Here is a 14,066-nt window from a genome sequence, read left to right on the forward strand (position 1 = left end):
AATGTGTCGGTTGTGTATTTTGCATTATATCTCCTTAACAATCCTTGTTACCACTGTGGAATTCATACTTCAAATATAATTTCAATCAAACTTGAAATACGTGGGAATATATCATCAAAATCTCAGAGGAGTCAGATAATGAGCAAGATCCACACATATTAATGATGTAATTCTGTTTCTGGTTGGCTGAGCTTTGTACCCCTATGGAAGCCATATTTGTGACCCAGTTCTGATCAAACTTAAAAATAATTTCTTATATCATCAAAATTTTGGCCGATTTCAATAATGAGTGCAATCCACACATATTAATGAGGTTATCTTGCATCAGACTGGCTAAGCTTATTACCACTTTGGATCCGGTTTTGATGACTGTCCATAACAGTCATAAAACAGCTCCCTTCATAATTACACACAAGTAATCCTTCACTATGACACTGTCCATGTGAACTATGGACTATGACATGCTAGATTCATATTGATATCCAATACAGGACTCCCTCATTATAATGTTGTCCATGGAAACTAAAAAGCAGTGACCACCTGATAATGAGACCATCTTATCATTTAGTACATGATACATATAATTTTTAATACCCTTAATGATGTGGAATCAATCCATAACCATATTTGCTTTATAGATGGGAACTGTTATAATGAAGGGCCTTATAGTGAGGTATTGCTGTAGTTATTTATCCCTTGTACAACACAAATCCAACTCTAAACAGGTCAGACCATAATATTAAATGTCATATTATGTGCTGGCAGCTGCCCAGGATCTATGATCTTTTTTGCAGCTGGGGTGCATGATGAACAGAAGCAAATATGGTAACCATGCAATCAGACTGCACCACTATAAATCTATGTATGTAAAATATAAAATTCTGCAAGTAAAAACTTCCAAAACAGGTCATAAATAAAACCATTTTAAAAAACCAATATCAGACTCCTGGTTTTTAATTGTTAAAGTAACAAAATAAACATATCCTTAATTTAATTTTCCAGGAAAATTATAGTAGTGAAACAAAAATTGTCTTGAAAATGTACAATTTCATCATTTGTTTGTCAATCAACCTGACTCATCCCCATGTATTTACAAATTATTTCTGAAGTTTACACAAGAACATTAAGCTTTAACAGCTCTCCGACAAAACTCTTTCAATTTATTCAAATGTTTTCAGATGCACAATTTGTATAATCAATACCATGGCAATTTTATGTTGCTGGGTATGACTCATCATCCCTAAATTTAGCAACAGTATTGACTGTTTGTTAATGCAATCACCTTCTTCCTAATGCAGAATGAAAGAAAGGGAAATAATTTGATGTTTCCTAGCAGACAACAAACCAAAGTTCAGTTTACGAGTTGCCTGCCAGCAGGATAAAAAGACGATAAGTTCCTGATTTTGATGTAACTGTTGCCATGACATTGTACTCACTCTTAAAGGTTTACAAATAAGTTCTGGATAAAGAAAAATAGAAAAATTGTAAGTACTGCATATAACTTTATATTTTCTAATTCGAACATTTTTAATCAATTGATTTTAATATCATGCACATTTAGTCTACAACAAAATTACCATTGATGTTTTAAACAATAAATATCAATATTTTACAAATAAATATTTTCTACTGGCTTGCCATTCCAAATAAATTCACTTGTGAGTAGAGAAAACTATATGCACAGTACATTTCCAACATCTTACAGAACTTTGGAATCATTATCATAATTGTTAAGTTCATATGCTTGCTTGAATGTTGTGAATGCAGACATGAATATAAAAATGTGATTATTTTCTGGCTAGTAGGTAAGGTCTACTAAAATATTCTGTGAGATTTTACTAAAGTGTGGAAATAAATGTTGGAAAGATTGTGTAAGGTTTTGCTTCTATGATTGTGATTACATTAATTCTCCTTTGACAGGCCAAAGGGGCTTACATTTTCATATTTTTTTTGAAGAAGAAGTCAGAGTGGTCTCTCAATGGAAATAGGTTTATTATTAATGATTGTGGTAAGCAAAATGTAGGACTAAATTTAATGCAAAAAATTCCAGTGATTGAAAAAGGTTTCCTAAAACATTGATCAACAGGTACATAGCTTTTGTTTAGAATGATAATCATGTATTAAGCATATATTTTATTAACTGTCCAACAAATATGATCATTCACTTGCACATATGTGATCAATGAAAATACCTAGATGGAGTTAGATTACAATGGGAATATAAAAATGAATGTAATTCCAAAGACAAAAAGACATACATATTTGTAAATAGTAACTGGCCAAGAAAGCAGATTGGTCTATGGTATTATAACATTTTATTGAGTTTACAATTGCTTAATACCAATTATCATGGAATATAAGAAAAATGCCACCACAGTGGTGATGCATTTGGAAGGGCAGCAGTCTTTATCAACTATGTTTTCAAGAGCTATCTGCAGTACTGTGTGTTTGTGGTTTTAAGATGGATGATAATGTAATTAGCTCAGTATTAATTGATGGGATGAGACACTGCATGACAAATGCCAGTATGACTCACAGTTTTGTAAATGAAATTCTTGTTGCATCATGTTCAGGTGAAAATTGAAGGGCAAAACAAGTTTTCTCTAATACTGTACGTGTATATTAAAATCTGTTGACTTGATTTAGGAAACCAAGAGTAGAGAACAATAAACTAAAGGTAACATGGCCGAGCTGCTTGTTTATTTCAGTTAATTTTGTAACCATGATAAAATTCACTGATGGATGGCCTTTATTAGCAATCCCTGAGGCAGCTAGGCTTAGCTTAAAGCTAGAAATCTATGTTTACAAAATACAAAATACATATCCCAAGGTTTCAACATTTTGACATTCATTAGCTGTAACATTTGAGCCTCTTGGGCAGGTCACTGAGTCAGGCTTGAATGACTGTCCATGGAAGAAATGACAGTTATGGTTGGGATTTAAAAGACATATATATATACACATACACATACATGTCATGTGTACAGGGTGAAACTTGGCATGAGGGCATTGTCATGGCCTACATCTATAAGATGTGTACAGGGTGTTTGATTCCATCCTCAGATCTTTTCCCTTGTTAGGGGGAATGTTGCCCCAAGACAAAGTCAAAAACTGCTGTGATCTCCACCGTATTGCCATATTTAAGTTAAACGAAGACAAAATCAGACATATCCAGTACAGACCTTGGGTCATAACTTGGAAACTGTTGAGATCCATACATTATAATAATATATAGATTGAAGGATGGGAAGAGACAGAATCAAACATTTATTCAATACAGGCTATAATTTGTCATGTCCCTGTAATACTGGATTTGCCATAACAAATCAACTGTCAATATACTCAACCCAAAACTGTGTTTACATTTAATGGGCATGTGGAGATATACGCACATGTGTAAACATGGCTCTGGGTTATTATCTTGGAATAGGTAATCTGCCCTTGACTCTTATCCTGGTAAGATCCCAACTTCATAACCAAATGTGCACTAACTGTATGTGAAGAAATAAATACATATTTACAGTGTTGCAACACTCTCTTGTATGTCTTAGCTTGAAAATGAAGAGATATGCAACCGCATACTACTGACCTAATTAAAGTTTTTTTCTTTTCTTTTTAGCAGTTGCTATGTACCAGTCTTAAATACTTAGTATGTACGTAACCAAAGGGATTTTTCTGTGGGGAAAAAGTAAAATATATAAGAGTACCAATATCAGGTTTCTAATTAGTAATATGTTGGGTGTGTGAATATGGGAATTTCAGAAATAGGTGTGAGGGAAGCAATGATAAATCTGGCTAACTAGGTCAGCATCATAGAAACTACTGTAATTTGGGTGTGAGAACATAATAGCAGTCAAGTTTTGGGGTTTCAGGAAGGTTTTGACAAATCTGGGTAAACAGGTCAGCATCATGACATATCAGAATAACTAGGTCATATTCCTGCTGTTTCAGCACCATTTAGTGATGGTATGATCTGGGGGGAAGGGACTGTCATTCATCTAGTAATGGTTAGCCAATCATATTCTGTATGTGGGGAAAGGGTGTGGGATTTCTATATGTGTATATAGATAGATACAAGATATAGGGCGAGGTAGAAAGCAGAAGGCAGAAGGGCACAAAGCAGAAAGAAAAGCAGAAACAGGGCAGAGGAAGAAAATTAGACGCAGAGATAAAATGAAGCTGGAAATAAGAATCAGACAAATATACAAGATGGGGAGTTAGGAGAAAGGATACCTAATAAACATAATGGAGTGATAGATATTCTGCGTGGACAAATATAGTGAGAAACAATGTAGATAACATTAGTGTGGAACTTTGAAAGGTGGACAGAATTAGTGTGTATATTGGATATAAACAGTAGATTACAATATGACTTAGTGTTTTAATTAGTGAAACCCTGGTCCCCACCTCACACCAAAGTCAACAGACAGACCATGCCTAATGGGTGCACCTAATGGGTCAGTGTAGCTCTTAGGGTCTGCTTGCATACTGAGTAACACATTGTAACACACTGCATCTCTATTGTTGAAAAACTGTCACTGTCAATTTTTTTGTTGTTTACTGTGGAGAAATACTTTAGCAGAGAATGCAAATATCAGCACAATAAAATTAAACACTATAGTGACTGCTATACAGTACATCTCCCATGATAAATCTAGTAAGCCTGTCAAATAAAAAGTTGTCAAAAAAGTAGGATATGGTCTTATTATCAGACAAGAATATCAGTAGTAGGTAAAAAAATGGGAAGTGGGGTGGGCTTTCCTCAGATAAATAAAATATTTTCCACAAAGACCAGCACCATAGTGCAACCCTTTTGTTGTGCACTAGAAAATTGGTTGGTTGTTATGGATTTAATGCCATTTTTCAGTACATTCTTTGTTCTTATGGGTGTATTTTAATAAGATCCAGACATGCAGGTTCAGTAACTCTGGGTTGCGCTGAAACACCTTCCATCATGATTGCTTAAAGCAGATGAGGTAATATCTCTACGTCATGAAATGGGCCATTCTATAAACATGCTCCAACATATGTCCAGTGAGATTAGGGGTGAGAGAAGGTAAGCGGTGTTATGCCTATTGAAAAATCACCATAGATATTAGCAACATTGATTCCATGGCCACAGCATTATGAATTAACTCATGGGTACCCAAATGGAAAACTAAGGGAAGGCATATGTGAGAAAATAATACCTGTAAATGCTTGGCACTTGTAACTGACAATGTAAGCAGCCACAAAATGTCAATAACTTGTGGAAGCAACTGAAGGTAGATTCTTCTTTAAACAATGATCGCCTGATGTCAGAACTATAGATGATGTACATGAATGTGTATGTGTGTGTGATTTAGATTTTTAACAGTGCTTTAACAATTGTTCAGTTATATCACTACAATATCTGCAGTGTGGCAGTTTATAGTGATGTCTTGCACTGGGGCATCATGCTGCAGACATGTAGTGTGATGTCCCACCCAGTCACATTATCCTGATACATTTGGACTTTTAGGACAATTTGTGATTTAAATCACAATAACGTAAGCTCCTTTTCACAACACTGTCAGCTCTTATCCAATTTTCACTTTTTACTCAAGGAATATAAATTATTTGTTGAATGTTACAAAACTTGTTTCAGGGATTTGCAAAGTTTACAAAAGTCAGTTTGCTCAGGGCAAGCTGACTGGAAATTTGAGCTTACCCTTGGAATATGTGAGATTGCCCCCAAATATAATATCCCAACTGAGTTACAAGAACAATCACATAAAATATGACATATTTCAAGAAAATTGCGTTATATTTAAAACTTTTGTTTCCTTTGTACCTCTAAACCTTGTGTCGATATTTAAAGTTCTCCAAAAATATATATGTGAATATTACATGCATGTCTACAAGAAGATTATAAAGAGGTATAATGTAGATACGGTTGAAAGAGCTAAAGCAGACATGTACATGTATACAGACAGATAGAGGGATAGGTGCAAACTATTTTATAAATAGCTACATCTTTAAGAGAGAGAGAGAGAGAGAGAGAGTTTGTGTGTGTGTGCATGATTTGCTATAAGAATTTTTCAGTCATATAGCTATGATGTCTGCTGTGTGGGAATATATAGTGATGTCTAGCAGTGGGGCATCATGCCGTGGACATGTAGCATCATGTCTAACCCAGTCACATTATCATGACATCAGGCCGACCAGAACTAACACTAACCTCTTAATGCTGAATGCCAAGCAAGGCAGCTAGCATTTTTGTAAGTCTTTTGGTATGACTAGGCTGGGTATCGAACCCACGACCTCCCATATCCTAGGTGGATGCTCTAACCACTAGGCCACTGGAGCGGTCCTGTACAGGAACAAGGAAAGCAGAAATCTGATAGGAGTTGGCAGAAAACTTCAGTCCTGACTCCAAGCCTGCACTTATTTATGCATTAATATAAATATTTATTTTTTCTTCAAATATGCAGAACCTAGATATAAATTGTTCAGCTGTGAAGTGTATACTTTAATTAATGTACACTCCTCAAGATGACCCCAAATGTTTACATTCTAAAATTCGGCTGGACCGGACCCTGTGAGTGCCGTAATTAATCAGCCCACCACACTAAAACTGTTGACACATTTGTGATTAAGATTTGGCACACAAAGGGTAATTCACAAGCTACAATGTAAATACAACTGGGTGATGTCCTGGAGTGTATTGTACAACAAATGATTTGAAATTTTACATCCAGTCAGTAACGATAGTGTCATGTGCCTTTGTTAACCAGTGTGTAGGATTCTGTAACATGGAAAAAGTCCAGTTAATTATTACAAGGTCTCAAATCAATTATAGTTTAAGAACAGCTGACCATGACACTAAAGCAATAAACAATTTATGTAGGTAATTAACAACCCGTAAGATAACATGGTCACCTCATAAATCAAACCATATATTAATTGTATTATTTAATCATCTTCTGAATCTCTTATAAGATCTGATCTTACATTAACAAGTGCAGCACACACAATTAAAGTTTCATAAAAAAGAAATCATGCTGCATAATATTTGTAGGTCAGCATTTAACTGCTTCAGCATGCGACTGCTATTCGTTGATTAGCAGCATTGCAGGACTGGCTAAAGAACAGATTAACTATAGTGAGTCATAGTTTCGTAGTAGTTGGAAATTATGCTATCTAATCTGCCTAGCTATCTGCTAATGCTGGAAGTTCAATAGCCACACTAAGTCTCATTGGCTGCTGTGATTGGGATGAGTGCATGAATGGTACTGATAATTTGTTGTGTGCAGACAATCAGCAGTAGTTTACAGGTGTGTTAAAAAGTACATGTATTCACTTTTAAGAATATATTATTGTCTTTTAATTAACCCCCAAATCAAATATTTATTCCATAATTTCCACTATTTAATTCTGATTTCAAATTAAAGACATGTCAAGATGAATGTTATGACTAATTTATATTTTGGAAATTTGTTTACATTGGCACTGATTATTTCTGCCAATACCCATTGATCGAATAATTGTCCCAATAAGTGTGGCCAATTAATCGGTACAGCTTTAAACTTTACACAATGGAGAGGAACATTAACAAAGACACACTCTACTCCCTGAAAAAGAACACTCTCATTAGAAGACTTCTCAGAAAAATGCAAAGTACCTGATAATAAAAGACGCTGAGAAGCTCCTGTGTTCCTTAAAATTTTAATAGGGATGGGATTTGCATTATCACTCAAGAGTAATATAGAACCCTTCAACATGAATGGTTCATAATTCTCCATTAAAAAAAATCAGACGGGGTTTATTAGACCCAACAAATGTATTACTTTCAATACATGACTGTGACCCTGACCTCTTAGAAATAAGAGCATTTGGAATAGGTCTGCCTTGATTCTGATGCTTATTTTTCAATTTGTAAGAATCAGAAATAATGTGTCCTTTCTTCTTGCAACAGGTACACGTAGGAAGAGATGAGGATTTTTTTATCAAGCTTATCAGAAGTTTGATTTCTAAAATATTAAAATTTAGAAGGGCTTGTATTATGCTGAAATACTTTTTTTTACCAGAAGACTGCTGAGTGGAAGATTTGCCTACAAAAGAAACTTTATGAGCTAAGAAATACTCATCAGCAGTAAGAGCAGCATTCTCCAAAGTTTTGACCTTATGCTCATCAAGATAAGTCTTAATGCCATTATGGACAGAGTTCTTGAACTCTTCAAGCAATACAAGTTGTCTGAGATTTTCGTAATTGTGATAAACTTTCTTGGCTAAGCACCATCAAAAAAATAATTGTACTTTTTCTCTTGCAAATTCGACATGAGTTTGTCAAGCTTCCTTATTATAGTTTCTGAATTTTTGTTGATAAGCCTCAGCGACCAACTTGTAACCCTTAAAGATGCATTCCTTAACCAGATCATAGTCAGCACTTTGCAGTACTGAGAGTGAATTGTAAATATCACTAGCTTTACCAGTAAATATACATTGTAATAATAGACTCCAAACCTCCCTTGGCCATTTCAAATTTTCAGCAATATTTTTCAAACTGAGGAAAATATCTGTCTACTTCATTTTCTCTAAATGGGGGCACTACCTAATATTCTTACTAACATCAAAACTTGAATTTATATGTGAATCGGGAATGTGCATTTCACTCTCCAGCTCAGCTTCTTTTATTCTACACTGATATTCCCTCTCTTCCTTCTCTCTTTGCATTTGCATGTCTTTCTCTCTCCTCTTTCTCCGACTGTAACTGCATTTGCATCTGTTTCTCCTCTTTCTGTAACTGCATTTGTTCTTTCTATAACTGCATTTGTCTCACTCTCCTCTTTCTGCATGTGTGACTGCATTGCATCTGTTTTTATTCTTTAACTTTTTGAAGTTCCAGCTTTCTTAACTTTAATTCCATTTTGCATTTTAAGTTTAATTCCTTTATTTTTATGTTAGAGTCGGATACAGACTTACTGATTGAAACCAAAAAACTTTTATCTAAAATATTCTTTTCCACCAAATACTGGACCAAAATATTTTTTATTTCTTGCTTTGTTAAAGAAGCTTTTGCCTCAGAAAGATCATATTTTCTGGCAAGTTGAAGCAGCATCTTTTTTCAAAAGGTTTCATTGTTCCTGGGTAGGATTTTTCAAGAAATATCTCCACTTTTCATGACATTGTAAAAAAGCATGTTGATTTCATTAAAAATGTATAAAATGTGAAATAATACTTGGGATTTAAAAAATGTCAAAAACATGGGGAATTTAAATTTTTAAAAACCGCAAAGTTTCCTGAAATATTTTAGCCAAAATTCATATCCCAGATGAGCCCCTAATTTTCTGTTACAAGTCTAGGCTCTTACAAAAAGTAACAGAAAAGAGTGAAGACAACAAGCTTTGTAAAATTTAACAAATAATTTATTCCCCTAGAATATTAAGTAAAAAATGAGAAAAGCGATCTTAAGGTCTTACGAATCAAATCCAAGAATTAAAAAATAGAAGTCCTAGTAATAAAAAGTCCAGAATGAAACCGAGTTTGAATCCTGATGAAATCCAAAATGGAAGACGATGATGTCTGTTGTAACCTGCGAAGTGTTGTTGTGTCAATAGTTTCTTGTTTTATCACAGAAAATATTATTCTGGGGGCCTCGAGTGGCCGAGTGGTCTAAAGCGCTCTCCGTGACGGATCACTGCCATCTTACCTCTGTCTGCATTGGTTCAGGTCTAAGATTCGGCTAATGTGGATATGTGAGAAAGCTTGCCAGTAGCTTCTCGTGGGTCGGTGGTTCTTTCCGGGGTTTTCCCGGGTTCTTCCTCCACCATTAATACTGGCCGCCATGTATAGCCTATCGTGTGCTGAAAAATGGCGTTAAACTCTACAACAACAACAAAATATTATTCCAGTTTTGAATTCAGTATAACTTCCAATAAATGTTTTTATCCAAGAATTTTGTAGGAGAACTTATGTATTTCCAGGGAAAAGAATCACTTGAAATTCAAAAAAATAAAATTTCAACTCAAACTGGTCGTAACATATGTTTGGAGCCCAGCTGACTTATAATCCTTTATCATAACATCAGCTATAATACTAACTACAATGCAAAACAGATTCCCGGATGGGGGTCAAGAGTTCATCCTTTCAGAAGGAATGGAAGTTTGTTACATGATAATTATCATGTCGCCCATGTATGGTGTTGACTTAATAATTCTTACTCTGAGAAAGAATAAATTTTTTTTTAAAAAAGTTGTTTACCAAAATGATCACTGGTTCTGAATTAAGGTCAGAAACTAGATACAGTGTTTCTATTATTAGTTGTTTATTAAAAAAATGTAACAGTCAGGTCAAACAGAACTGAATTTATGGACAATGTCAAATCCAGTAAATAAAGTTACATTACAATAACATGCAATAGAATTTTTTAAAATCAAAACTAACAAACAAAAAATTAAATTAAATCAAATATACATAACAATATGTAGGACCAATGATACAAACTGGCATGATGACTGCAGGGTAAATAGTACACACAGCAATAACTTGCTTTAATAATACTTTTGCAACCCATGCTAATAAAAAGATTATCATTTGCACTCACTGTGAATGTATTTTCAAATAATGATTTCATTTGCGAGATACCATCGTATAGTTAACCCAGATACAATACAATCATGGTCATTCTGCACCGTATAACGTATCATGCGTGAATGGCAGGTGCCTTCAAGCAATCGGGTGATGTTCTTGTCTCTTTTGGGATTTTATTATCTGGCACAAGTGATAGACACTACGCCAACTGTCATCCACTACATATACAGAGTTCATGGATATATTTTTTTCTTTAATAAATTTCACATGATAAAAAAGAAGGAATAAATGATAACAATAAAAGGTTATTTTCTTTTTTTAAAAATTCAAAGAAGAATTTTATCTATTTTATTGTACAGTACAGTGGGGGGATATGAATTCAACACAAAATTATTTCGTTTCTTATTTGTATGGAATAATGGAGCAAATACAATTGACGATATTGACTAGTAATGACAAACTTCTAGTTTACATGCGCACACACTAAGACCAACTTGAAAAATAAAAACAATAAAATGAATTGGTAAGAGCTTCTTCATATTGCAGCAACTAAACACTAAACACAGTGTCGCTAATCTTCAAAAAATGTGTACATGTTCTGTAAGTATCCAAGTATTATTGTTTTATAAATCAATATTGATAATTTGACCTGGAGACTTAAAATGATAATGTCATTGTGCAGATGTATATATTTTTTGCACAAAAAATAAATATAAATATTTTAATTAGAATGAACAAGATATGTCAGTTTGTGTTTTCTTTCATATTTATGCATGTTATGAAGTATGGTAATTTCTTTTAAAGACTATCAAGATAGTTTAGTTCATTTCAATTTGTTCTAATTTTTCCTAAAACCTATTATATTTTACAACCTATAAAAATTGTGAGAAATAGTTTGTCGTACTTAAATTATACATATCCAGTGGTTCCCCACTCTTGAATGACCTGCCTGACCAGCAGTCACCAGCTTTTTTTCTGGCAGTTTCCCTAGGCACAAACAAGTTTGTGATCAAAAGTACCCCTCAAGAATGGCCACCCCTCTAATGTGACCAGTGGCCAGCATATTAGTACAAAAATGTTAAATATTCCCCTCACAAGCATCAAGTTTTTATTTCAAATGTGCCCAGAACCAATAATTAATTCATATCGTAAGGTAAATAATCAGGTTATCTCTACCATCGATACCTCTCTCCTGATGTCAGGTTTCAGTTACTGAAAGAAGTGTTGGCTAAAGTACATGTAACATATAGAATATTATTATATCATTATCTATAAAAGCCAAAATTTAAAGGAAATGGGCTCAATAATGTTGTGATAGAGTTTTGGGCTTCAAACATCTGCAGAGTTCTTCTCTTTCATGATTAAAACTAGACGTAATTGTCAAGATCATAACATGGTCAGCATAGGCTAAATATAGAAATTTGTGGATTAACACTCAGAGAGAAATTGACCTTGAACAACACAGAGTACCAGACAAAAACCAAAAGATCATGTGACAATACATCTGTTGCTTCCTTAATGAAGAAGGTATTTCATCCACTCTACAAAGGCTTCGTATGCATAATTAAATCACATGCAGTTAGCAACATCCAATTAAATCATTACCAAATATTAGCATGTCATCACACAAACCGCAACGTATTACTTTAGAAGAAAGTTGGTTATTCTACTCAATGACATGTGGAGTGGGGAGGGGGGACATTTTATTTAGAGAATTGAATAAAACAATTTTATGCTGAAAAGACTCGAATAAACGTCATAACCAATAAGGAGATTATTCAGCAGCAGTGGGAAAATGGAGCAAATGGAAAGAGGACTACGTATGTACCAAGATTTAAATGACATTTTTGAATGGTTTTGCAATCAGGAAGATAACAATACCTGCTCGCATATGACACTAATGTCAAGAATAAGAACTATTAATGTATGTTCAGTTGAAATAAGTTAAGCCGAATTGTCGTGGCCAAATTGACTATAATCCTGCATAAATGGTACAGCTTTCCCATCCCAACACTATTTGATCCCACAACTTCAATCCACATTTTTTTGGTAAACACCTGGTTTTTCAAAAAAAGAAAGAACCCTTTTATCCCACCATCACTCTTTTGGTTACATCCATATGCAACAAAGTGCACCACATTTACAAAAGCTTGATCATAATATATATCACACAGACATTTACGTGGGGAAATTAAACACTTAAATGGCCGAGTTAACTAGAATGGATAAATGTATGCCATATCCGGAAACTACCGATTATTTACAGAGACTGTCAAATAATTTTTTCATTAAAAAAGAGGATTTTTTAAGTCTAATCAAACATTGTTATGGTGTGCATACATAATAAATTCATTTTTTTATACTATATCACACATTTGTACAATACAGGTAGCCAGTGACCTTTAATGTATATTCCCAAATACATCTGATGTTACTTCTCAACTAAACAGATGTGGCAAAATGTTCTGATTGCCACTGACAGGTTACATGCTTTGTTCTGTGCACAAATAGTATAGCTTGTGATATAAGTAAGCAGATGATCTTCATAAGAGTGATCCTGTAAAAAAAGACTCATCAGCAGGCTGAATATTAATAACCAACCTTTTTACAGAACACTGTACTTTGTTGGCACACTCAAGGTTTTGCACAGCAATACACTGCTTTTTGGGGTGGAAGGATACAAGTGCAGCCTGATTAAGACTGAGAGGGACCCTAAGCATCGGGATATCTGGATTTTTTAAGCACTGAATTTGTGCAATGCAATTTAAACACTTTTCAAAGACTGAAAACATAAACAAAATTCAAGACAAACATTTCTGTGGCAACACAAGCTGTTTAATCAGTGCAAATGTGACAGGAAGCTGCACTCCCTTATACAACCCGATTGTTATTATCGGTATTGATTATATGGAGCATCAGAGGAAATATTTCTTGGAATGATGCATAATTCATGGTTTGGGACTAAACTGATTAACAGATTCAAGAAAAGAAAATTTTGTTTTAATTAAGGAGTAAATGCCAACAAGATTTAGAAAAATTTCCCACTGCAACAGGAGCTCATTATCAGCTCCCGCAAACCCCAAGAAGGATTCCATTTGGATCATGAATCAAACAAAAAGAACGGAACTAAACGTAAAATTGTCTGTTGATACCTGTTCCTTGTCGCATTTGGCACATCTGAATTAAATCCACTGTGTACTGATACAAATTTGAATCCACACTACCGAGTTGTAGTGGTGAAGTAGCTTTTCTGTTCCTTTCTAGGAAGGTGGATACATTTGGTGAATACGGCCGCCATTGTCCATATTCGTTTTGCCATTCCCAGACGACAACTGCACTGCTCATGGAGGCCGCCATATTTTCTGTTTTGACAGTTTTTCCTCTCGCTAAACTCTCGTAATAACATTCTTTAAAAATTTGATAGAATTTTGAGCAGGTAATTACTATATTTAATCATAACATGTTATGTTGGTAAGAAAATATATAATAACAACAGTATGGAAAAACAAGGAAGT

General features: G+C 34.3%; 1 protein-coding gene across 1 annotated transcript in view; it reads right to left on the reverse strand.

Annotated features, from left to right (window-relative positions):
- LOC149776941 (E3 ubiquitin-protein ligase DTX4-like) overlaps positions 1 to 13,909 on the reverse strand; it is a 75,189-nt gene extending 61,280 nt beyond the window's left edge. The window contains exon 1 of the mRNA XM_089941660.1: positions 13,704 to 13,909. Within this exon, the coding sequence (XP_089797786.1) occupies positions 13,704 to 13,908 (205 nt within the window). The 5' untranslated portion in view covers position 13,909. The remainder of the gene's footprint in view (positions 1 to 13,703) is intronic.
- Positions 13,910 to 14,066: the final 157 nt, after the last annotated feature.

This window comes from Sinohyriopsis cumingii, chromosome 18 (assembly GCF_028554795.1).
Source record: "Sinohyriopsis cumingii isolate HCF-2022 chromosome 18, ASM2855479v2, whole genome shotgun sequence".
Lineage (NCBI taxonomy): Eukaryota > Metazoa > Mollusca > Bivalvia > Unionida > Unionidae > Sinohyriopsis > Sinohyriopsis cumingii.